At 41.2% G+C, this 22,935-nt stretch overlaps 1 protein-coding gene across 11 annotated transcripts in view; it reads left to right on the top strand.

Annotated features, from left to right (window-relative positions):
- The window catches only part of HNRNPM (heterogeneous nuclear ribonucleoprotein M), a 38,900-nt gene that overhangs the window by 7,970 nt on the left and 7,995 nt on the right, over nucleotides 1–22,935 (top strand). For 2 of the 11 annotated variants that reach the window (XM_036846814.1, XM_036846819.1), the window contains exons 2-13: nucleotides 635–804; nucleotides 8,185–8,237; nucleotides 9,137–9,144; nucleotides 9,230–9,323; nucleotides 10,448–10,639; nucleotides 11,306–11,459; nucleotides 12,324–12,373; nucleotides 13,250–13,310; nucleotides 15,867–15,968; nucleotides 17,242–17,286; nucleotides 17,746–17,823; nucleotides 21,843–21,941. In XM_036846814.1, the coding sequence (XP_036702709.1) occupies nucleotides 635–804; nucleotides 8,185–8,237; nucleotides 9,137–9,144; nucleotides 9,230–9,323; nucleotides 10,448–10,639; nucleotides 11,306–11,459; nucleotides 12,324–12,373; nucleotides 13,250–13,310; nucleotides 15,867–15,968; nucleotides 17,242–17,286; nucleotides 17,746–17,823; nucleotides 21,843–21,941 (1,106 nt within the window). The remainder of the gene's footprint in view (nucleotides 1–634; nucleotides 805–8,184; nucleotides 8,238–9,136; nucleotides 9,145–9,229; nucleotides 9,324–10,447; nucleotides 10,640–11,305; nucleotides 11,460–12,323; nucleotides 12,374–13,249; nucleotides 13,311–15,866; nucleotides 15,969–17,241; nucleotides 17,287–17,745; nucleotides 17,824–21,842; nucleotides 21,942–22,935) is intronic. The other 9 variants (XM_036846824.1, XM_036846823.1, XM_036846815.1 and 6 more) reach the window with 6 other exon arrangements.

Here is a 22,935-nt window from a genome sequence, read left to right as displayed (position 1 = left end):
AATGTTTTCAAAGTTCATCTGTGTTGAAGCATGTATCAGCACTTCATTCCTTTTTTTATGGCTGAATAAGTAATATTCCATTGTATGGATCTACCACATTTAGTTTACTTCATTCATCTGTTGGTGGACACTTGGGTTGTTTTCACCTTTTGCTATTGTGAATAATGCTGCTAATGGTGTACAAGTACCTGAGTCCAATTTTTTTCTGCCCACAATGAAAGACACTTTTATTTGTAAAGCTAAAATTGGTTGGGCCTATGTGTACCACCTCATTTCTGTTCCATGAAATCTTATAAATCTTCCTTCTCTTTTCCTGTTTCTGTCTTGGAATTAAAGCACCTTGGGCAGGGAGTTGGCCTGTCTCCCCCACCTCTGTTAGAGCCCCACAGGAGTGTGTGAAGGCCTAGGAAAGCACACTTGTCTTGGGAATGATTTTTTTGATAGGTGGGTTTTAAGGAGTGTACTACTGCAGTTTTCTGCTCTATGGACCACTTTAGTTTGTCTCAAATCAGGATCAATATTAGTCTTGTGTTACATGTAACTTTGTGTGGGATTGTAAACCTGGAAAATCAAATATTGTCTTTAGTATTGTGCTAACATATGGACTTTTTTTCTCCCTCTCTTTTGAATTCAGTGAAGGAGAACGACCAGCTCAGAATGAGAAGAGGAAGGAGAAAAACATAAAAAGAGGAGGCAATCGCTTTGAGCCATATGCCAATCCAACTAAAAGATACAGAGCCTTCATCACAAACATACCTTTTGATGTGAAATGGCAGTCACTTAAAGACCTGGTTAAAGAAAAAGGTAATGGTACTGGTGGTTGAGTAGGGTCAGAAGGTTGGTGTGTCATCTTCTCTGTGGATAATTCCTTGGTTATTTTTTTGTCAGTGAAGCTGTTCTGGGTAGAGCATGTGTTCTCTCTAGGCTTGAGAGTGAAGCGCCCCCATCCTACTTTTTTATTTTTACTTTTTGTGGTCATGCACTTGTGTGTCAAAAAGGTTGTTTGTTTGATCCCTTGGCCTACGAATGATTTTACTGGCTTATACGGTTAATAGGGCTTTGATTAAGCTTGAGGGGAGCCTCTTTGTGTTAAGGAAAGTTTTTGAATTCTTCATATGAGGTGGGAGAAATTTTTTCTTCTTCCTTTTTGTTTTAAAATTCTGGCGGGAAGGTAGTTTGTTTAAATTTTGTGGCTGTCTTCCTGGGATCAAAATTTGGTAGCTGGAACTTGTGCTGCTCGGATCCTAAATTATAAAACCGTAGCTTGTATTTAAACTGTTAGGCTTCCCCACCCTGGGGAGGAAAACACAGATAGATTGGCAATTGGATAGCTCAAAATAAAGCATCTGCTTTGTAGTTTGGTGCCTTTAGGCACACATTGGTCACAGCCCTGGTGTTAAAGTCTGGCCTAGGGCAGAGGAAGCAACTGAATGAAGCTCCGCTGCCACCAGGAGGTCCTAGGGGGTTGGTTGCCCCATGGTCCTCTGCTTTACCCACCACCACCACCAACCCCCCGTGCCACACCACGTGTGTCCTCCTTCTTTTAACACTCTTGTTCTGCTTCTTTTGTCGTCTTTCCTGATTCTGGGCCCTGCTGGTGGCACACAGGGCTAAAGAGATTGCTCAGCCCAGGTTTAAACAAAATTATTCATAGGGAGCCATTTTGTCTAATGCCTTGAGGTCTCCCCTCACCCCTACCCCAAGGGAAACCTCGAATCAAATTATTCTTAAATGGAGTCTTTTTGAAGGACTGAAAGGTACTGGTTTTTTCTGGAGCATTCATAATGAAAAGAGATTTGAGCTTGATTTGTCAAATGATTAACATTTCAGTGACAGATGCCACTTGGATAGGCCATTTGGTATGTGTACTGGTGCTCCCAGCATTGGGTTTTGAATTATGAATGGCCCACTGCCATCATTGTCCCATCACTTAATTCAACCATGGCATGCCAGAAGCACTAGGCACCATGAACCTCTCTGTACAGTCATGTAGGCTGCTCCCATGTAGTATTTCTCCAGGTAACATGGATAGAAAACGTTTTGGTGTGAGATTTGTTTTCCTGCTTGATCAGCAAATCATTCCTGCCAATGCTCCTAGGGCAAGAGTGAAGTTTCTTCTTTTTGTCTGAAGGGCGTGTCATGTGGCATCCCAGATGCAGTGTTCTTGGTTTTTGGGACTGCTGCTTCAATAAAGCTTAGAATTTCTGTACAGTACAGTTGGGTCTCATTCGAATTAGTTTTGGAATAACCCCAAATTTGTGTTCTCGTGATTTGGTGAAACGCTGAATTGATACTTCCATTGATAATAAGGTATAGTAGTTCCAAGAACCAGGAATGTGGCTTTGAAAATGCAATTGTTAGAATTTGTAAGAGATTGCAGGCCAAATTATTTTTCCATTTTTAGGAGTGTGTGAACCAGTTTGGGACATGATGGATAAAAGTAGGTGACATTTTTACTGCTTTACCATTCAGTAATTCAGTTTTGGAAGCCTTAAAGCTGGTAGCAGCAGCAGCCCATGACGTTTCTGGATGTAGAAGCAGTTCACCTCAATTTCCTATTTTGCACTGTATTAAGTGTGAGCCAGCCTGGTGGTTTATTCGGATACTTCCAAAACTGTTCTCATATTCCCTCGGCATACTGCTATGAATGCCCTGGCTCAGCCCTTTCAGTGTATTTTTGGTGGTGTAATTTAGAATTACAGGTGTGCAGTAAATCAGTTATTCTTAACAAAACTTAAAATGTTCTTGTTTAGAGCTCCCCTGTACAGGTTAAATTAATTACTTTTCTGTTTAATTAAATTATTAGAAGTATTGGATTGTGGATAAAGGGATTCATAAGAGAAAGGTAATCTTTTTATGGTAAATCTTATATTCAGTATGTGAAGTCTAAAGAAATTTACTGTTTACATATGTACAATTTCTTAAAAATGTCTTTATTTTCATTATGTGGTTTTAAAAAATATTTTAATTCATGTCTTGGTATACCAAAAATATGTTTCAATGATTATTTGAAATCTGAAATATTTACTTGAAATGTGTTGCACATGTTTTAAGGTTTTTGAAGACTCTTGTTGCATAGGAAAAAAAAGTTGCGGATAGAGGCACTTACAATCTAAAAGTATTAGTCTCAAAATAGTCTCTGAAGTGGGCAAACCACAGAGATTTGGGCTGTTATAATCCAACCACTCTTTATCAGTCTGCATTTTAAGAGTCTATTCCTGATGAAATCGCAGTGCTGTTGTTTCAGGAAACTAGTGGAATAGCTAGAATTAGTTGTCCTCGGCTTAAAGATCTGAAAAATGCTCTGTCATTGCAGCACTGCCTATAATTGCTGCCTGTCAGAACTCAAGTAGTAGCTTTGAGATGGCAAGACAGGAGTTTTTGTTCTAAGGATAATCATGCCTGAGAGTGCTTCACGTACCCCTCCCTAGTTCCCGATCTTTTCTCCCTCCTTGGACACCAAGTGTATATTCTCCATGTTTGTTAGCATTTAACAGCCTTCTAGGAGATCCTATTAATAACGCATGTATTATGTGAACATGCCACTTATGCCTTTTCCCCTGGATGGGATCACAAAGCTTGTTTGGTGGCACTATCATGAAATCAGCATTGCTGACTTTAAAGAGAAAAGGTACTGAGAGCTTTGTTTTGTTCTGTGCCAGGGTGCTTCCCCCGCCCCCTCCCCCATCATATCATTCGGGGACGTGGATTAAACAGCCTGCAGAATTGAACTTGAGCTTTCCCTGAGCTTTCCCCTTCCTGCTCTAAGTGTCTGATTGAGCAAAGGAAAGGTTTCTATTGTCCGTCCTTTTGATCACGCTTATTTTTAACGGAGATACTACTTGGAACGAATGACTGCTGTGAACACTGAAGAGTGGATTGAAACAAAAATTGAGAGCCAGTGTAATAGGAAATTTGAATTGTAGATTGTCAAACCAGGTTTGAAAGTGACTTAACAGTCTCAGCAGCTACCTCATTTTCATCACTGGATCGATATTGGGATACACATCTCAAAAGTGTTTGACCATAAGGTCTGGGTGAAAAATTAAGACTTCCGTGAACAAAAGGTGATTGATCTTGGGAATTCTAAACTTAAATAGTGTTGTGCTACATTACCGAGAAGTCCTGTGTGGATGAAGAAAGCTCGTCGTTGGGCTGTTGTTCTCCTGGCCTAACCAGGGAGCCAGCAACATCGAGGTGGGGCAGCTGCAACCGAGGCAGGACTGAGCTGCACAAGCAGTGAGTAAACGTGGAGGACAGTTTGAGGAGGAAAGAAAGGAAGGTCAGTGATACAGCTTACTCTCAATCAGTCTCAAGTTTAGCAGCAGTCAGTTTAACTTGTGTAAGCAAAGATTTCTTAAGAACTTAATCCTTCTGTTTTTATTGAATACATCACTTTAAGTCAGTTTCAAATTCCAGCTGACAGAAAACTGAGGCCCAGAGGGCAAGTATAGTCCAATAGTAAGTCTCTGTTGGCTCTTGAAGATAATCTACATTGTGGGTCTGTGGAGCAGAACTTTATTTTCAATTTAAGTAAAAATCCCTACCCAGTCTGTGTGGCTCCTTCATATTTTCCTTTGTTGGAAATTCAGCCTGCGTTTTGGAAAGGCCTGTTGATGCTAAAGCATTCATATCTGTGGGTACTTGGGTTGAACCTTAATAGTGCAGCCTGCCTGGCTTATTTGTTGGTTTTTGGTCGAGTTAGAGAGGCAGTATTCTGTCTCGTCCATGGAATTAGGAGCAAGAAGGTGCTTAATCATTTTCTAATTTTTCCATAAATTGAGTAATCATTGTATAGAATAATTATTTTGCCGTGTTTCAAGTTGTCTATTAAAGAAACAGGCTTTCCAAGTTAAAATATGCATTTATTCCATGCACCCCTCCATTAGAGCATGCCCTGCTTTGGAGCTCCTCCCCCACCCCCCTTTGAATTCTTTTCAGTGAAGCTTTAGCCCCTGTACTTTGTGTGTGTGTGTGTGTGTGTGTGCGCGCGCGTGTTTGTTTCAGCCTTGAGCAGTAAATGAAACGAGAATACAGAAACAAATACTCTTTGTGATATAAGTATGTGCAGGAGTGTTAAAGTAGCTCCAAGGGACTACGTGAATTCTTTTAGTGTTGCTCATTATCTTACCCTCATGATATGCTTTATTCTTGGGGTAATATTTTTAATAATCCACCTAAATGTTGGTTAATAATGAGTTCTTTGAGCATTTTAAAGTAAAGGTAGGGACTTCCTTGGTGGTCCAGTGGTTAAGACTCTGTGCTCCCAATTCAGGGGGCCCAGGTTCGGTCCCTGGTCAGGGAACTAGATCCCACATGCCGCAGCTAAGACCTGGAGCAGTCAAATAAATAAATAAATATTAAAATATCTTACCTTTAAAAAAAATAAAAGGTAGGTGATGACATTTGGCATTAGATTTTTCAAAGTCTTAGTTTTTTCATTTAGATATTTTGATGTTTAAAGCTGCAGTAGAATTTGTCTTAGTAGCCTGCCCTTGGGATTCCATGGATTCCATCTATGTTCAGGAATGAGAGGAGCAGCAGTATTTTTCATTAATACCTGTGAATTCCATGTCTGTGAGACTTGCTACTGCCAGTTTGTTAAGTCTGCCTCAGTCCTAACTGATCTGCTCTGGTTGATTTGCTCTTTTAAACTTCATTTCATCGAATGTGACCAGACTATGAATAGTTGGTAAATTTTGCCTTCAAAGTTTTGTTGATAGTTGTACTGACTATACTAAACAGGTTTTTGCTTTAATAATGTAGAACTAAAAGAGAGGTGGTCTTTTAAAGGTTTTATTATTCTCTTCATGTAGGGAAGTATGAACTGGCAACTGTTGCAGATCCTGTAACAGTGATTTGCTTACATCTCTGAATTGATGTGGTCTCTCAGGGTAGAGATCAGAATATTATGAATTCATGAGGAGCATGGTCATTATTGTTGATACTCGGGAACAACACTACTCATGGTAGAGCCGCAAGGCTCGCCTAACCTATGGCTAAACTGATAGGATGGAGGCTTTTTTAAATGTAATTTTTTGTTTTTAATAAACAACTATACCATTTGGGGAAAAAGAGGGAACATTTTAAGCAGAGTATTGGTGCAGAGGATTGAAGTTGGATTTGTGCTGTCTCTAGAATGTTAAGTAGAAAAAGTCCTAATTTCTAAACCTGGCTTTTTGTAAAAATGGTTATGACCATGGAAAAAAGTTTGGTTTGGACTTGCTTGGTTTCTGGGTTGCAATGACAGCTTTTTGATATAAATCAGTGTCTTTATGGGCACAAACTAGAAACTTTGAAAATGCAACAATATTTGAATTCTGACAATGTAGTTACAGCTGTCAGAGTTAGACACTGTGATTGTTTTAGTTATTTTTAAGGTTATTAGGCGGTAGTCACAGCTCTAGGAAGTAAACTTGGGGTTGGGTCTCTTTACTGTCTTGACACTACTTGGCATTTTCATCAACGTGGAGATAGGGGCTGTTGGTCCTCAAATGGCTGCTGCTGTTGAAACAAATGGCTTTTAACATGGCCTCAGGAATGACTACAACATTTTGGGAATTGCTTTATTTTTGTAAGGATAACAGAAAGCCAATTTGTATGACTGTCCCTTGGCTGTGATCATTTTTCAGTTGTACATAGTCCAAAAGTTAAACTATACCAGTCCCTCCTAATTTGTTTCTTCATTTCTTTGCACTGATTCTCCTTCCTGTTTTGTGCAAAGTGCTGGTTTGGTTTGTAATGTTTCAGGAAAGGACAAGGGAGGTGAGGCTATACAGTTAAACTTTGAACACTTGGCCTTCTTGCTGTCAACTGCCATGCAAATATACTACTAATATGTCCTTCAAATTTTTAAAAATACTTTTATTTTACATTTCAGTCTTTCCTTGGTATATTAATTTTAAAATCTTCATAATAATTTTAATATCCTTTGAACAAAGGAATTAGACTAGGAAGGACTTGGGCCCATTAAGAGGGTTATTTTTACCCTTGGCTGCTAAACCAAATTGAAAGCTGAATGAGAGAAGGCTTTACCATCATAAAAATAATCGTTAAAAAAGAAAAAGTATTTCTTAGAACAAAAGCCCTTTCTTGACTTTGGAGAGCCTGCTTAGATATTGTTTTCCACAAAGTTAACACTTAAATTTCTGGGGGTTTTTTGGTGTCTGTGTGCCATCTTCAAGTTCAGCAGCCATTTTGGTGGTTGTCTAGGTGGGTTCTAAAATCTGGTTGTGGTGGTCATGAATTGGCAATCCAAACCTTGAGGAAAATCTGCGGAATCTTTTGAAATGCTTTGTTTTTTCCCCTTTGTATAGATTAGCATCCTAAGTGAGTCTGTGTAGCTGTTTAGATGCAGACTGAGCTCTAAGTTTGCATTTATCTGTGTCCTTTAATGAGAAGGTTGAGAGAGCAGCAAGAATACAGCCTGGCTTAATTTTAATTCACTGAAGAGAATCCAGATGCTGCTCTGGTATTGTGATAGAATATTTACACATCCTACTTGTGACGGCTGTGGAGCCTAGTGCTGTGTGCAGGACCAGCCACAGAATCTGTGGGGCCCAGTGCAAAATGAAAACACAGGGCCCCTTATTTAAAAATTACTGAGAATTTCAAGACAGCAACAGAACATTAAACCAAGTGCATGGCCCTCAGTGCAGAGCCCCAGGCAATTGGACAGGTTGCACACCCACGTAGCCGGCCATGCCGTGTGTGCGCCTTTGAGGATATATATTATACATATACACATCTTTGTAGTTAGCATTTGAGCTCAGTTCAGTGGCATTGCAGTTTGTGTGCTGTTCACCTTCTTTCAATATTAAGAGTGTATTTGTAAAACTGTTTTCTTCCTTTCTCCAAAAAAGTGAATCATGCAGACTTCTTTCCTGTAGATTTGGATTGCCTCTAGTCATGAATGAGTATTTCAGACAGGGAAATTGATATGGAAATCTGTGGAAATAGCTTGTTTGAGGTGGGAGGAAAATCAAGGACATTGTTAACAAGTTTCACCTACTTTTACTGCACACCTGTAATGCCTAGTGTGGTGGTTTAGAGAATATGGAGTGTTTCTGGGCTTTCTTATAAGGCAGAGGCTCCATACAAGGTTGCTGATGATTGTTCTAAATTCCCATTGTTTTCTTGGCTTTTCTCCCTTGGTTTATGTGTCGTCTGGAAACTGATTTGTAGTTGGTGAGGTAACATACGTGGAGCTCTTAATGGACGCTGAAGGAAAGTCAAGGGTAAGTGTCTGAGAGAATTTCTTCTGTGGATTTACTACATGAAAAATGTAACTGTATGGTGGCGTGGAATCGAATGAAATCAGGAAGGCAGTGAGTGCTCATGTTATAGTAGCTATGTTTGATTTTGCCAAACATTCGAGTGGGGTGGGAGGGGATTTGCAAACGGGAGTCCCGCTTTTCCAAATGGCTGGGCAAAGAGCTTTTTGGTATTCTGTTTGGATGCCCAATTTGGATAACTGGGGACCAATAGCAGCATTGTCTCTTTGTTAACAGAGGAATTGGCTGTGTGTGAATTATGCATGGAATTTTAGCGGTGGTATATTAATGTAAAACGTGTGTTCTTGTCTAGAAAATGTTACTTTTGGTTGTTTGCTGTATTTGCAAGTTGCGTGAACCAAAGATTCTGAAAAGTTGCCTTTGTGCCAGTAAATTGTAAAACTAATACTAAAACTTGAACGTTTAAAATTGGCCTAGTTTAAAGAGAAAATTAACTATTTTCTGTCGTGCAATAGAATGGCTTAGAATAATCAAAAGGATGAGCTTAATTTATGGAAGGGATGGATTTAGGAGGAGTATGATAAGGAATTGATTGAGTACAGAGAGAAGCAGATCTAAAGTTTGTGTGATTTCTCGGAGAACCTGAATTTAGGTCTGCTCATTATAACTTCAGCAGCTATAGTGCAAGGCTGGTAATGTGAAGGAAGAGGAGATACTAAGGAGCTGAGCTCTTAATAAGGAAGGCTAGGCAAGACACTTCTGTCAGCTTCCCCTTAGAAGGGTTAATTTAAAAACTGTTACATAAATCATATTTTTAATTTATAACTGTCATTGAAATTTACTATTTTTTTCTTTTCTTTTTTTCCCCTTGCTCTTCTGACTGTCTGTGGCTTCTTCCAAAGGGATGTGCGTAAGTATTGTCTAGTTACTTATTGGCAATTGAGCCTTCTAAGTTGTAGGACTGGTTTCACTCATTTCCTTTTGACTCTTCATAGCGTTGTTGAATTCAAGATGGAAGAGAGCATGAAAAAAGCTGCTGAAGTTCTAAACAAGCATAGTCTGAGTGGAAGACCACTGAAAGTCAAAGAAGTAAGCTCATGAAACACTGTGGATACCATTTGTAGTTGTCGAGTTTCCCTGTTTGGAGTTAGGAAAAGACAGAATAGTCCTTGATGACATTTTACGGAGCAGAACAACCTGTTGTTGTTAATGAGGAGGGTCAGTCACAGGCTTCAGCAGTCATTCCTGTAAGAACTTTGGGATAGTGGCTGAGCACATCTTGAGCCACTGGTGACTGCCTTCCTAACATCTCTGATTTGTATTAGGCCAGCCTGCCTTGGTTTTCTCAGGGGCAGTCAAACTGAGTCCATGGTTTTTTTTTTTTACTGTGTGTGTGTTTGTTTTTTTTGTTTGTTTGTTTTAAGGTATTCTACATCTACAATTTTACTCAGTCTGAACCCTGTTCTTGGCCCATCTTTTTTCTTTTTTAAAATGAGTTTAAATCCTTTTTCATAGCTAATCCAAATCAGGTATCTTCTCTCCCTGGAGGGAAGTGGGAGGCTTTTTGTTAATTCAATCCTTCCTTGACTTATTTTTACCTCTTATTCTTGGAGGAAGGTCAGTATATGCGAGCTCAGAGAGGAAAGCATGGTAGCGCTTAAGTTCTCTTGTGTGAAGGTAGCACGCAGAAGGGCAAAGAGTTCAAGAATATTGTCAACACCAGAGATTCATAAACCTTTCCAGACTTTACACATGAGTCAAATGCCTGAATACTTGAAGGATGGAGTACCTTGGTGGTCTAGAGCTGTGTTTTCAAACTTTTGGGAAAATCACCAGTTGGGTTTGCGGAAATTATAAAACCCCATTGAGTTAGTGAGATTCAACTGTACCAAGCCCTTGAAGATCTTATTTCAACCTGGAAGTTTTAATGTCATCCACCCCCCCTCCCTTTTTTTGCTTTTTTTACTTTTTTTACTTAGTTCAGTTGAGAGCTAAATTTTACACTCTTCCTTTCTTCCTCATTCTTTTGGCTAGAATTGTTCCTGGCCTGGTGGTTTAGTTTTACTTCATTTGAATTTTTTGTTACAGATTTTGAGAAATGGTTTCCAAACAACCTCTCAATCTCTGAAGTTTTGGGGGTATCACTTACTGTGGGAGCATGGTTTTAATTGTCACTGGGTCAGTTAAATGTAACCCTTTTGTGCTTGTTTTAGGATCCTGATGGTGAACATGCCAGGAGAGCAATGCAAAAGGTGATGGCTACGACTGGTGGGATGGGTATGGGACCAGGTGGCCCAGGAATGATTAATATCCCACCCAGTATCCTAAATAATCCTAACATCCCAAATGAGATTATCCATGCATTACAGGCTGGAAGACTTGGAAGCACAGTATTTGTAGCAAATGTAAGTAAATGGAAACATTGTTTCATAAAGTTTGATTTTCTACTTTAGACAGTCTTGTCAATGTGTTATAAAAGTAGTTCTGACATTTGAGAAGAAAAACTTAAAAGAGGGTTATGTTATCTTCTTGATTTATTTAAAAAATCATCCTTGGGCTGGGCTTTGTCCCCTAATGACCACTGCAGTCATAAGTCACACAGGCTTGACCATGGTCCTGTTGGGGCCATGTTTATGGAGTTTTGCTGGTGTGTATAAAAGTAGGTGCAGGGTAAAGTGTATGAGCAGAGATTGTGTATTGACATTTCCCTCTTCCTGTTAATGTCTGGGTGAATGGTAATACTTTGCCATTTGCAGAGGGAAGTATTTTTAAAAGAAAGTGGATTGGGGAGGATGATGGTAAACCTTATCTGGGGAACAACATTTTTTAGTATTCACAAAATAAGCGTTAACTTGAAAGGTATGAGGTGACTTAAATTGTTATTTCAGAGAAAAGAGACAGTAAATAGTAGAAGGCAAACCTTCGTAATCCTATTTGAAAAATTATACTGACATATTTTTGTGACATTATTTTTGTGACATTTTCTAATGCTTGTTTTCCAACCAGAGCATGTCACATTCATGTAGTAAAAATGTTTACAATGAGATTTTCCTCCCCTTTCCCTTGATTAGCTGGATTATAAAGTTGGCTGGAAGAAACTGAAGGAAGTTTTTAGTATGGCTGGTGTGGTGGTCCGAGCAGACATTCTTGAGGATAAAGATGGAAAAAGTCGTGGAATAGGCACTGTTACTTTTGAACAGTCCATTGAAGCTGTGCAAGCTATATGTATCCTTTTATCGGAATTCAACTCCTGGTGAATTTAGTTTAGCCTAAATGTTGTATTAGTAAGACAGGTTTGTGTGGGGAAGTGGTAATTTTGTGTATTAGTATTTCTTATGTGACTAGAGAGAATACATTACTATGGATATTACTAAGGGAGTACAAAGTATCTACATAGTATTGTACTTATGTAGATAGAAGAGATGGTTAGAAAACAGGCACATGTCCATGAGTGGTCTTTTCCATTGTCTTCTTTTTAGAGGAGACTGGTTTGAAGGGAGAAGTCCAAAGAATGTGCCACTGGAGAGAAATTCAGTGTTATTTCATATGTAAGTCCTTATAGGGCCCTGTCTCTTCAGTGGATTGACATTCTGGAAGAAGCACTTCTCTGACCCTAGGCTGCTCACCCTACTCACCCCAGAGTTACATCTTTGTAGTCACAGGGAGAATACCACACATGAACACTGTCACTAAACTCAGGCAAGATTGTCACTGAGTATATTACCCAGAAAACATGGTACTCCAAAAAATGGTAGGACACCTGACTTATTGGACACATACAGAAAACTGATCTCAGTGTTAATTGAAGAGGAGGATGGTTTGGTGAGAAGTGTAAGGTTTTATGAATGGCGCGCCACACCTAAGGAGTAAGCGGAGGTTTCCTTTTTTCCCCTTGAGTGTTAGTTATTGTCCCTTTAATGTTTACTGTAGGGATAAATACTTGAAAGTATAAACAGGAATCAAAATTGCTCATAAATTGACCACTTAGAGGGACTGGTGGCAGCAGTTGGGGTATTTTTCTTTTAGGTATTTCTGTTCTGCTGTGCGTGTTTCTAGAATTGCAAGAAATAGCCTTAATTGTAATATCAGCTATGTTTAATGGCCAACTGCTATTTGACAGACCAATGCACGTGAAAATGGTAAGTTAATAGGATCTTTCCTTTAATATACTCAGATAAGTTTAGCAAAAACACGGGTTTATTAAGAGTATACATACACATAGCCACTGTACTTTTATTTATGGATCAGTCCAAGTTAAAGGGTACAGCACATTGAGCAAATTTATGACAGAAATAACTTTTTGCTCATGCACCTCTTCGGATATTTTTTCCTTTGCACAGTTACTGGCATGGTCAGGAGGTCACTTGCGTATCCTGCTTGAGCAAGTGATCAGTTTCAGAGAATGGTTTTATATATATAGGTTGCCAGTTTTCAGAGTATTGCAGTACGTTTAATTAGCATCATATCTATTGTGAACATAATTAAGTCTGATTCAGAAAGCCTTTAAAGTTCTATTGAAGCGTTTCAGTATAAACATTAGCCCAACTATGGCTGTGCCCAAGATGCCAAAGATAATAGTATTAATACAAGCATGACCGGAACGTGCTGAGGGCAATCTGGTCAGGGTTCCAAATCAGGAAGGACATAAAATGAGCTCTAAAGGAATTTTTTAGTTTCTTTTAAACATTCAGTTTAGTGTTTTGAATAGATAATTGCTTCACATGATTCAAAAGTCAAAAAGCATGAAAAATTCAGTGTGGGAGTCTTGCTCTTACTTTGTGCCCAGGTTCCATCCATCCCCCACAGTGATATGAATGTATATTCTTTTAATCTTTCCCCCTTTACACAAAAGGTAGCAACTCTCACATATTCTTTTTATACTTGCATGTTATTCTATGGCATGGGTGTATCATAATGTATCTAACCCATCCTCTGTTGATAGGAATGGTTTCCATCTTTTGCTGTTGCTAACAGTACTGCAGGGAATAGTGAGATGTATTCACTTTCTCTTTTAGGATGAGAGGGCCTTACCAAAGGGAGATTTTTTCCCTCCTGAGCGTCCACAACAACTTCCCCGTAAGTGTCTCAATTATTATGGCTAAAATTTTGAATTTGATTTATTCTAACCAGAAAACTGCAATTACCTTTGAACTTGTGCCATGTCATTCTTGTGCCATGTCAGTTATCTTGACCATTCTTGAGTAAAATATTCAAAAAGGTTGTTTGTTTGTTTGCCCTATAGATTTTTCTGGGTGAAAAAATGAGTAGAGAAATTCACAACTTAGGAAGGATTGTTAGGATTACACTGTGGTGTGAGGCAGGCTACTCAGGATGTAGAGGCTGTAGTTGGGAAGAAACAAACTGCAAAGGGAATTAAAGCCAGGTTGCACTTGGGTTCAAAAGAGATTGGTTATTACCATGTGGCCTAGCAATTCCACTCCTAGGTATACTACAAGAGAGCTAAAAACTTAACATCCACACAGACATTTGTACACAGATGTTCATGGTAGCATGAGTCTAGCTGATGAATGGGTAAATAAAATGTGATAAATCCACACAGTGGAATAGTACTCAGCCGTAAAAAGGAGTGAAGTACTGACACATGCTACAGCATGGATGAACCTTGATTCCATCTCTGAGAAATGTCTTGAATAGGCGAGTCCACAACAGGTGGATTGTGGTTGCCAGGGGCTGGGGAAAGGGGTGAGTGGAGAGTGACTGCTTATGGGGATGGGATTTCTTTTGGGGGTGATGAAAATGTTCTGGAATTGGATAGTGGTAATGGTTGTGTAACTCTGAACATACTAAAAATCACTAACTGCACACTTTAAATTGGTGTGAAGTACAGCAATCAGAAGTTTTATATAGTGTTATTCGCAACATGCAGGTGAAAATCTATCCTGGGACAGGGAAGGCTTGTTGGTTGGTTGGTCACTGCGTGGGTGGAAACAGCGCACAGTAGTTAAGTCCTAGACACTCCCTCTGGCAGGCCCACAGAGAGGAGCAGAGCCTGAGCACAGACAGCCCAGGGAGTGGGAGTGAGGGCCTGCTGTAGCATGAGGGTTGGGGAATCTGCGGTGCGGGCAGGGCTAATCTGTAGAAGGAAGACTGGGTGGTGGGTGAGGGCAAGATCTGCTTGTGCTGTGCTAGGGAGGACTTCCCCCGCTGAGGCTGCTGGGGTGGAGCTGTTTGGAGGGCCGGCCAGTCCCTCCTGTCTGGAGCAGTGGCTCAGCCGTGGGAGATTGAACTGAACGGGAGTCTAGACTAGAACACTAACTCTTCTTCGCAGCTTAGGATTGTAGAAGCATCGTAGAGGCAGATTTTGAGCGGAGGTCTGTGGTTTCAAGAATAGGAGATGGCTCATCTGTTGAAAGTTAAGGACCCCATTTCCTTGTCATAATCAGTGTGATCACGTGCAGTAATTACCCAGGAACAGGACGATGGCTCTTGTTGACTTTGGGCCTGGAGGAGGCGGGTGAGGGCTGCTTGGCAGCCTCGGCAGGCACACTGGGCTCCAGGGAGCCCATTATCTGTGGCTTTTGGTCTCCCCAGCACATTTCAGAGGGTTGACCTCAGAGTCTTCAGTGCTTTGGGGACTAAGTAACCTTGGTGAACTCCTGCTGCTGTTTCTATGCAATTTAAGAACAGGATTTTAATCAGATTAAATATTTGGGAACTGGTGTCAGGTTTTTTTAGTGAACTGTGTTCCCGTTTCAAAAATCTCACCTGGTCTTGGTTTAAGCCTCCGACCCATGGTGACCCAGAGCATTGTAAGTGTCTTATGCTGTCAGGCCTGTTGGCTGCTCCCTGTTTGTGGAGCGGGGAGTTTAAGGTGGGTTGGGTACAATGCACGCCTTAGGAAGCTTTCTGGGTAGAAGATATGTTCTTTGAATACACTAGCTTCATTGTTGTTAAAACCGCCTGCAGCGGAGTCAGAGAATAGTGTAAGCCCAGTGTGTTAACTGGCTGGTTTATGACATCGTTTTTCGTGAGAAAAGTCCTTTGGGTCTCCAGGTTGATAGGTGTGGGTTGGGCATATGTGTACCGCTTGCCACCTGATGTCTCCAGTTGCCTGTTTTGATTCAACATTTCTCAGTTCACGATTTAGGGAAACAAATCGGTGCTCACGATTCTCGTTGAGTGGGTTGTTCATGGTTCTTCTCTGTAGTTTCCACGTGAACTGATTTTTAGTTGCCCTTGTTTTATTTTTTAAATTTAATTTAATTTTTTAAAATTTATTTTTCATTTAGTTTTGGCTACGTTGGGTCATTGTTGCTGTGCATGGGCTTTCTCTGGTGGCGGCGAGTGGGTTTCTCATGGGGTGGCTTCTCTTGTTGCGGAGCACAGGCTTTTGGCGCGTGGGCTCAGTAGTTGTGGCACGTGGTGCCCTTGTTTTATACATATCTCACACTCTAATCCGTAAAGTTGTATAAGAGCTTATGCCTTAAAAGGGAGAGCTCCCAAATGCGCCCTTGTTGACGCATGGATTAGACCCTGGATTTGCTGGTGGAGGTGGGCGGTGGGATAAGCGTGACAGCTACAACACAGTAAACAAAGGCTCTTTTTGCCTTTGAGAGTCATGGTTTCCTGAGTAAGTGGAATCAATACTCTGACTTTGTCTTTTCCTTTCAGATGGACTTGGTGGTATTGGCATGGGGTTAGGACCAGGAGGGCAGCCTATTGACGCTAATCATTTGAATAAAGGCATTGGAATGGGCAACATAGGACCTGCAGGTGAGGAATACGGTGTACCTCGACTGGGGATTTCCGGGGAAGTTAAAGTTATTAAAGTTAACTATTGGGATAATTGGACATTGAGTAGTTCAAATGGAATGAGGCTTTAATTGGGACAAAATTAATTCCCTCCTTATTTATCTTTGATTTATTTTGATAAAAACAGTATTTTGTATTTTTACCGAGTTGAGTGTTCTTTTCTAAAGCTATTATGCTTTGCATTTTATCCTCACGAGACCTTCTGAGCTGAGGTACTCAGTTAAGCCTTTTGGTAAAAGGAGGCAAGCCAGAGAGTTGGTCTTGCTCAAGGTCACACTATCAGTTAGTGACAGAAACTGTAGGTCTCCTGATCCTGGGACCACAGCACTGCCACAGTCTATCACCCAGACACCCTTGGGTTCTCACCTGGTGTTGACATGGCTTCTAGAGGTAGGGGCGTTGGTGGATGCAGAAAGGTATGGAGGGCCTCATTGCATGACAGTATAGCTGTCATAGGCCACAAGGACGAGTGATGCACAGTGTTCTCTTTGTTTAAGAAGAAATAGCTAATGAATAAAAGCTTTGGCGTGTAGAATAAACTTTCAACTTTACTTTTTAGCATTTTCGTTTTCGTGCAATGAAGCATTCGTATATCATTTTAAAATGTTTCATTTTTATAACCTCAGGCCTATGTCTTTCTTGAAATTCTTTGAATTGCAAGATGGATGCCCTCTACCCTACTGTTGTCAGTTCTTCATATCCTTTGACTCCCTCCCAGATTAAACGCTGGGGCTGACCAAAACGACTTGGCCCATCACCTTGGGTGGCTATACCAGTCTGAACACCACATCCCCTGACTGATACCTCAGAGGAAAGGCTGCAGGTGGCAGGGAGGGAAGCCTCAGCGTTTTGAGGAACTGCTTTATATTTAGAGAGTTTTACCTTTAAAAGGGAGTTTTAAATCTACTTCTGTTCCCTAGTCTGTACCTGATATTTATATTTCATGTTTAAAACTGTCTAACTTGGGCATTTAATGAAACTATGTGGACACTATAAAATTTTGAGTCACATGGTGATTATTTTGTTAAAGGCTTAAATAGTTTTCTTGGAATGTACTAGTTTGACAGTTGAAATGGAAGAGCCCCCACCCCATTTTTTGCACTTGACAATTAAAATATATTTGTAGTCAGGGATATTTTTGCTCATTTGCTGGTGTGGAATTTCTTGTGCTTTTTAAGTTCAAACTTTACTGCTTTGACATAATTTTAGTTTGCATTGACTTTTTCTTTTTAAGGAATGGGAATGGAAGGCATAGGATTTGGAATAAATAAAATGGGAGGTAAGAACTTTAAAATGAAGTACAAATGTAATTACTTTTAGGTATGGTTTTCCCTCTCTTTTTCCCCCCTTCCTTTTCTCTTAAGCCCTGCATGAAATTCTCACTTAGGTTTCCAAAAAGTTTGAGTCTAGAAATTACTTTTACCTGTTGATCCTTCTAGTGGGTGTCTTGGCCTTTGGTTCTGGCTTTCTCACTAACTAGCTCTGTGACCTTGGGCAAATCACTCCATCTCTCTGGGCCTTTCTTTGCTTGTCTCTTCATTGAAGGGGTTGGATCAGATCAGCCTTTTGAAGATAGTGATTTTTAAGTAAGGGTACTAGCCTTTTTTCTCCAAAAGCCCTTAAACTTGGTGAGTTTCTGGCAGAAAATGCCGTAGGTGAAACTTGTAAAAACATTTTTCTTTGCTTGTTCAGTCTGAGTCTTGTTAGGCTGGTGCTAAAATGCGAATGTCTCTTTCAGGCATGGAGGGACCCTTTGGTGGTGGTATGGAAAACATGGGTCGATTTGGATCTGGGATGAACATGGGCAGAATAAATGGTAAGATTTGTGTTTCCTTCCTGCTTATACCTACCTTTGTTGGCCGTTGGCTCTCAGGTGACCTTTAAGCAGCAGACCCATTTTTAATAAGTGATATCTCGCTTCCACTTTTGTACTGAATCTGATATCTTTGAATTGCCTTAAATAGTTTGTATTCCAGAAGCTAGACTTAGCGGTAGGGAAGTGTTAATTCTCTTAGTTACTAAATTCTTGAGGTTTTCTGTGTTTCAGATCTTCCCAATAATTGTCCAATAAAACTTTAAAGCTTTCCTATTGCCTCCAGCACTTGTCTCCCCTGGAGTGCTGGACTGGGTGAGTTCTTGAGCATCTGCTCTGATGTCTCCAAATTGTGAGCAGAGGCATTTGTTTAATTTAGCATTTATATAATGCAAAATTTGGCATACTATTATTTAAATCTTCCAGCCCTCCCAACTTAATAACCGAAGTATAATTATATCACTTGTAGTAGTAACACTGTGTTATTTCATTTAGTCCTCACAAGAACCGCATGATGTGTAGGTACTGTTATCCCCATTTCATTGGAAACTGAGGCCCACAGTGACTTGCCTAAGGTCCCATGGCTAGTAATGGTGGGATATGGACCCAGGCTGTCTGGCTCCGGAGCTTGGCTCTTAATCTCATTGAGATCCTGCCTTTTAGAATTGCCTTCAGGCGTCACCCCCCCCCCCCCCAGCCCCCACCCCCCGCCCCCGCCCACCAGCAGGGCTGTAGAATGCCAGGAGAAACTTGCTGTTATGAAAGTCTGTCTTTCTAAATCCTCTGGGTGTGGGTGGACTCTGACCCACACCTGGGGGAATGCTGCTGCTTTTATACACAGACTTTTCTGGAATGGGAAGTTACTAAGGACTTGGGGTTTCTTTTTTGTTTGTTTTTTGTTTTTACCTTTTTAAATTGAAGTATAGTTGATTTACAATGCTGCGTTAATTTCTCCTGTACAGCAGAGTGACTCAGTTATACACATAAGGATTTGGGTTTAAATGTTTCTTTGCTGGTCTGTAGTAACATATCATGTGAAGATGGTACAGAGCGAGCAAGAACCTTACTAGGATAGATATTAACTGTCAGACTGGAAAGAGAGACATTCCTGATGAATAAGCTGCCCTTCTTCATGGAGTGCCTTGTTCTAGATGATGATGAAAAGATTCAGGAATATTCTTACTTACCATTAATAAGGAATGAAGGGACAAAGGTCTAGCTCATGTGTGCATGGAGTTTTTAATAAGAAGTGAGAGTTGGAGAGGTCTGGCTTAATAAAGTGTTTGCTCAGAACAGATGAGCCATTAGAAAGGAGATTTGGGTTGCTGCTCTGAGGAATTTAGTGATGCGACTTAGACGTAGATGCAAACGAGGGTGCGGGCTGTGCTGAGCCACAGGGACAAAGTCTTTGGTAATCTGGCAGATGGAACGCAGCAGTTCACGCTTCTGAGCCTGGTGATTCAAGGTTCAGAGTGCTGATTGTCCTGAAGAGCCACAGTGGAAGATGTGTTCTTACGCTGTGTGCTTAGATGTTCTCCGATACAGATAGATACTCAGGAGTCCTCCTTCTCCATCCTCTACAGCAGAGAACAGGGCCTTCCTTGCCCTGGAGCTGTTTTGAGATTCGGGTGGAATTGCTCTAGAGCCCTTGGGTGCTGGGTCCAAGGAAGGTTTCGATCACTGGGAAAAAGTTGATAGGGATGTTTCAGATTTAACTTAATGTTTAGTTGATTATCATGATGCATCACATTATAGTCACAGGTGCTGACAACATTAGACTGATTAGAAATCAGATTCTCAGGGCCAGTTGACCAACCAGTAGAGGTCAAATCTTCATAGAACGGGTACAAAAATTTTAAATTGAAAGATCATCAAATATTAAATGATGACTGGTTTGATGCACTATTTGACAATGAAAATTCCTTCTCTGTCTCTCTTGCTCTCTTTTTTGTGTCGGTGGGGAGCACATTGGAGTTCGTACAGGGTTGGTTCCCTGTGCTCTACGTTCTGTTGACAGTTGGGAAGATAAATTCTGAGGCCTTTGCCAACACATTAATGCCTGCATGTGACTTCCTAATGTGTGTGGGGGGGTGTCTTCTTCATGGGCTTATGGTAAGGATTAAAGGAGTGCAGCAGAGCCCCCATCCATTACGGTGCCACTCTGGGATTTCTGTTCTGTATATACAGGCTCGCACAAGTTAGATATATTTCCAGCAGATAGCATGCCACCAGCCTATGGGATTCAGTTGGATGGATTCAAGCTATGAATGTAAAGTCCACCATTGTCGTCTGCTGCATCTTCTTATTAATTCATAATGCTAGTCTGCTTCCATGTTTGTAATAGACTCATTTACTTCTTTGAAAGTATAGGGGCTCCAGCTGCATATTTTGTAGTTGTGCAGTAAAAGATGTCCATTAATTAGCACATGTATACCTGATATTTCTAAGGAGCAAGATTAATTAACGAGGTTTTCCAGGGACCTCTCAGTATGGAAAGGAGACAAAGTGTGATGCACATTTTAAGTCTTGCTTTAGATGAATATACAAGGAAAGAAGTAGCCAGTGACAGGAGTCGTGAAAGGGTTTCTCAAACAGGTGACAGCTGTGGCGGGGCTTTACCCCCACAGAAGCTAAGACGTTGTTGTTGTTGTTTTTAAATAAATTTATTTATTTTATTTATTTTTGGCTGCGTTGGGTCTTCGTTGCTGCGCACGGGCTTTCTCTAGTTGCGGTGGGCGGGGGCTACTCTTCGTTGCGGTGCGCGGGCTTCTCGTTGCGGTGGCTTCTCTTATTGCAGAGCATGGCTCTAGGTGCGCAGGCTTTCAGTAGTTGTGGCTCGCGGGCTCTAGAGCGCAGGCTCAGTAGTTGTGGCGCACGGGCTTAGTTGCTCCGTGGCATGTGGGATCTTCCTGGACCAGGGCTTGAACCCGTGTCCCCTGCACTGGCAGGCGGATTCTTAACCACTGCGCCACCAGGCAAGTCTGAAGACCTTTGTTTTTAAAAGACATTGTGAGACTTCCCTGATGGCGCAGTGGTTAAGAATCCGCCTGCCAGTGCAGGGGACACGGGTTCGAGCCCTGGTCCGGGAAGATCTCACATGCCACGGAGCAACTAAGCCCGTGCGCCACAACTACTGAAGCCTGTGCGCCTGAAGCCCACGCACCGCAACAGAGTAGCCCCTGCTCGCCGCAACTAGAGAAAGCCCATGCGCAGCAACGAAGACCCAACGCAGCCAAAAATAAATAAGTAAATTAATAAATTTGTTTTAAAAAAAAGACACTGTGAAAAATAACAAATACTGCTGCAATCAGAATAGAAAAAAAATAATGAAGTTACCAAACCCCATTATGTAGATGAAACCACTCCAGTGGATGTCTGTAGAGAAGTCATGTTGTTTGCACACAGGCGTCTTTCTCTGTTCTAATGGTTGTGCTTGTGATTGGAACATGGGTTTTTGCATTGGAGTTAGGTCCCAGCCTTTGCCTCACTCCTTACCAGGCATGTGACCTTGCTCAAGATTCTAAGTCATTTGAGCCTCAGTTTCTTTGTAAAGGGGCAGTGGTGATGGAGGGTAATGTAGGTGTGCAGTCTGGTTGTGAGGATTCCATGAAGTAATAGCACATATAAAGCCCTGGGCAGGGCAGGGCATGTGGGAAGTGCCCCAGAGGTGGTACCTGCTGCTGCTGTAACATAGGCAGGCTCTCCTGCAGCCTACCTTTGATGCCACATGCACTGCAGCCTCCCCACACCATTTACTGCAGCAGTGGGTGCTTGGTGTATCCGTTGTGTGACTGTGTGTAAGCTGGAAATTAGTCCTAATGGACTAAAGGTGGGTTGTTCTCAGGAATTCATTTGAGGTGACTTCCTTTTTTAAGGAATAAAGGATGAACGATGGTTTCCTATAGAAAAACTAAAACATGCTGACTTGCTGGTAGCTGTTGTGTGTTTATAGTTTTTTGTTTTTAATGTCTAAAACATAATGGTATTTCTGGAAAGGCCTAGGGTAATATTTTTTTCCACAGAGATGGCGCGTGGCATGGGTGGAGGATTTGAGAGAGACTTTGCCAGAAATGAAATGGGAATGTCTCGAAGCTTTGGAGAGCCCCTTGGCAGAGGAATGGGTAAGAAGGCCCCATGGGCCCCTATGTGGGCGGGGTCAACCCCCCGGGGGTGCAGGCTCACCCTGATGTCGGGAGGTTCTTAGGCAAAGTCAGCTATCTTTCCTTAGGCTTTAAAAAAAATTGTATGTTTTCTAGGTCTAGATATGAACTTTTGGTCCTTGAATTTTTTTATTGGTATCAACAGCACCATTTTTCTTTAGTCTTTTCAGATGGCTGCTTTTTTCACATTGGTATAAGGTGTTTTCTTGCTGTGGAGTTAAAAACTGCTGTGTTTACATGATGTTGTGGCTCTCTAGTCACGGTAGAGATTTTCAAGGCCCTGCTCAGTCGGGGTGTGAGTCTCCTTAGTCCAGGGGCCTGTGGTGTTCCAGTTAACAAAGGATGACGGTGTGCTTGCTGATGCAGTTGAAAGAGATCTTGGTGAACAGGGAAGTTTCCTAATGTTGGAAGGCCTGGAGTATTGGGCTTGTCTAAATGTAGTTTTGGTTAGTTTGCAAAGCAGTTTTTTCTTTACTTTTCCATGGATGTCTTCCCCTGTTTTGAGATTAGACATTTCTGAGAATCTGCCAGCCTGATTCTTAATTAGTGTGGAACAAGGAGATTGTCTATTCCTGGGCTCTGAAGTTTGTTTCTCTCAAAGGAGATTTAGAGCGTGGATAACTCTCTCCCCAACACCCCCTCCCCCATCTTCATCAGCTTCTCATCCTGTGCAGATAGGTGGCTACTAGGTGATCGCCTCAAAGAGTGTTCAGCCTGTCTTTATGGGACACCTTGGGCTAGCTGTGAGGATTTTAAGCTTTTTTATGTCTAGTTTGTATGAGCTGAGCTGTATTTATCTCCAGGAATCCTATCTTCTTTGTTTCCTTCATGAAAACCAGGGATTATTAGAAACTATTTCTCTCAGAGTAGACTGTTGGCTTTTGTTTCATTTGTCCCCCTGACCATGGTTAGGAAAGTTAAGTGATTTTTCTTGCATCGAAACTAGCTGGTACTG

This window comes from Balaenoptera musculus, chromosome 3 (assembly GCF_009873245.2).
Source record: "Balaenoptera musculus isolate JJ_BM4_2016_0621 chromosome 3, mBalMus1.pri.v3, whole genome shotgun sequence".
Taxonomy (NCBI): domain Eukaryota; kingdom Metazoa; phylum Chordata; class Mammalia; order Artiodactyla; family Balaenopteridae; genus Balaenoptera; species Balaenoptera musculus.
The sequence above is the reverse complement of the archived record's forward strand: the minus strand, read 5'-3'. Positions and strand labels throughout refer to the sequence as shown.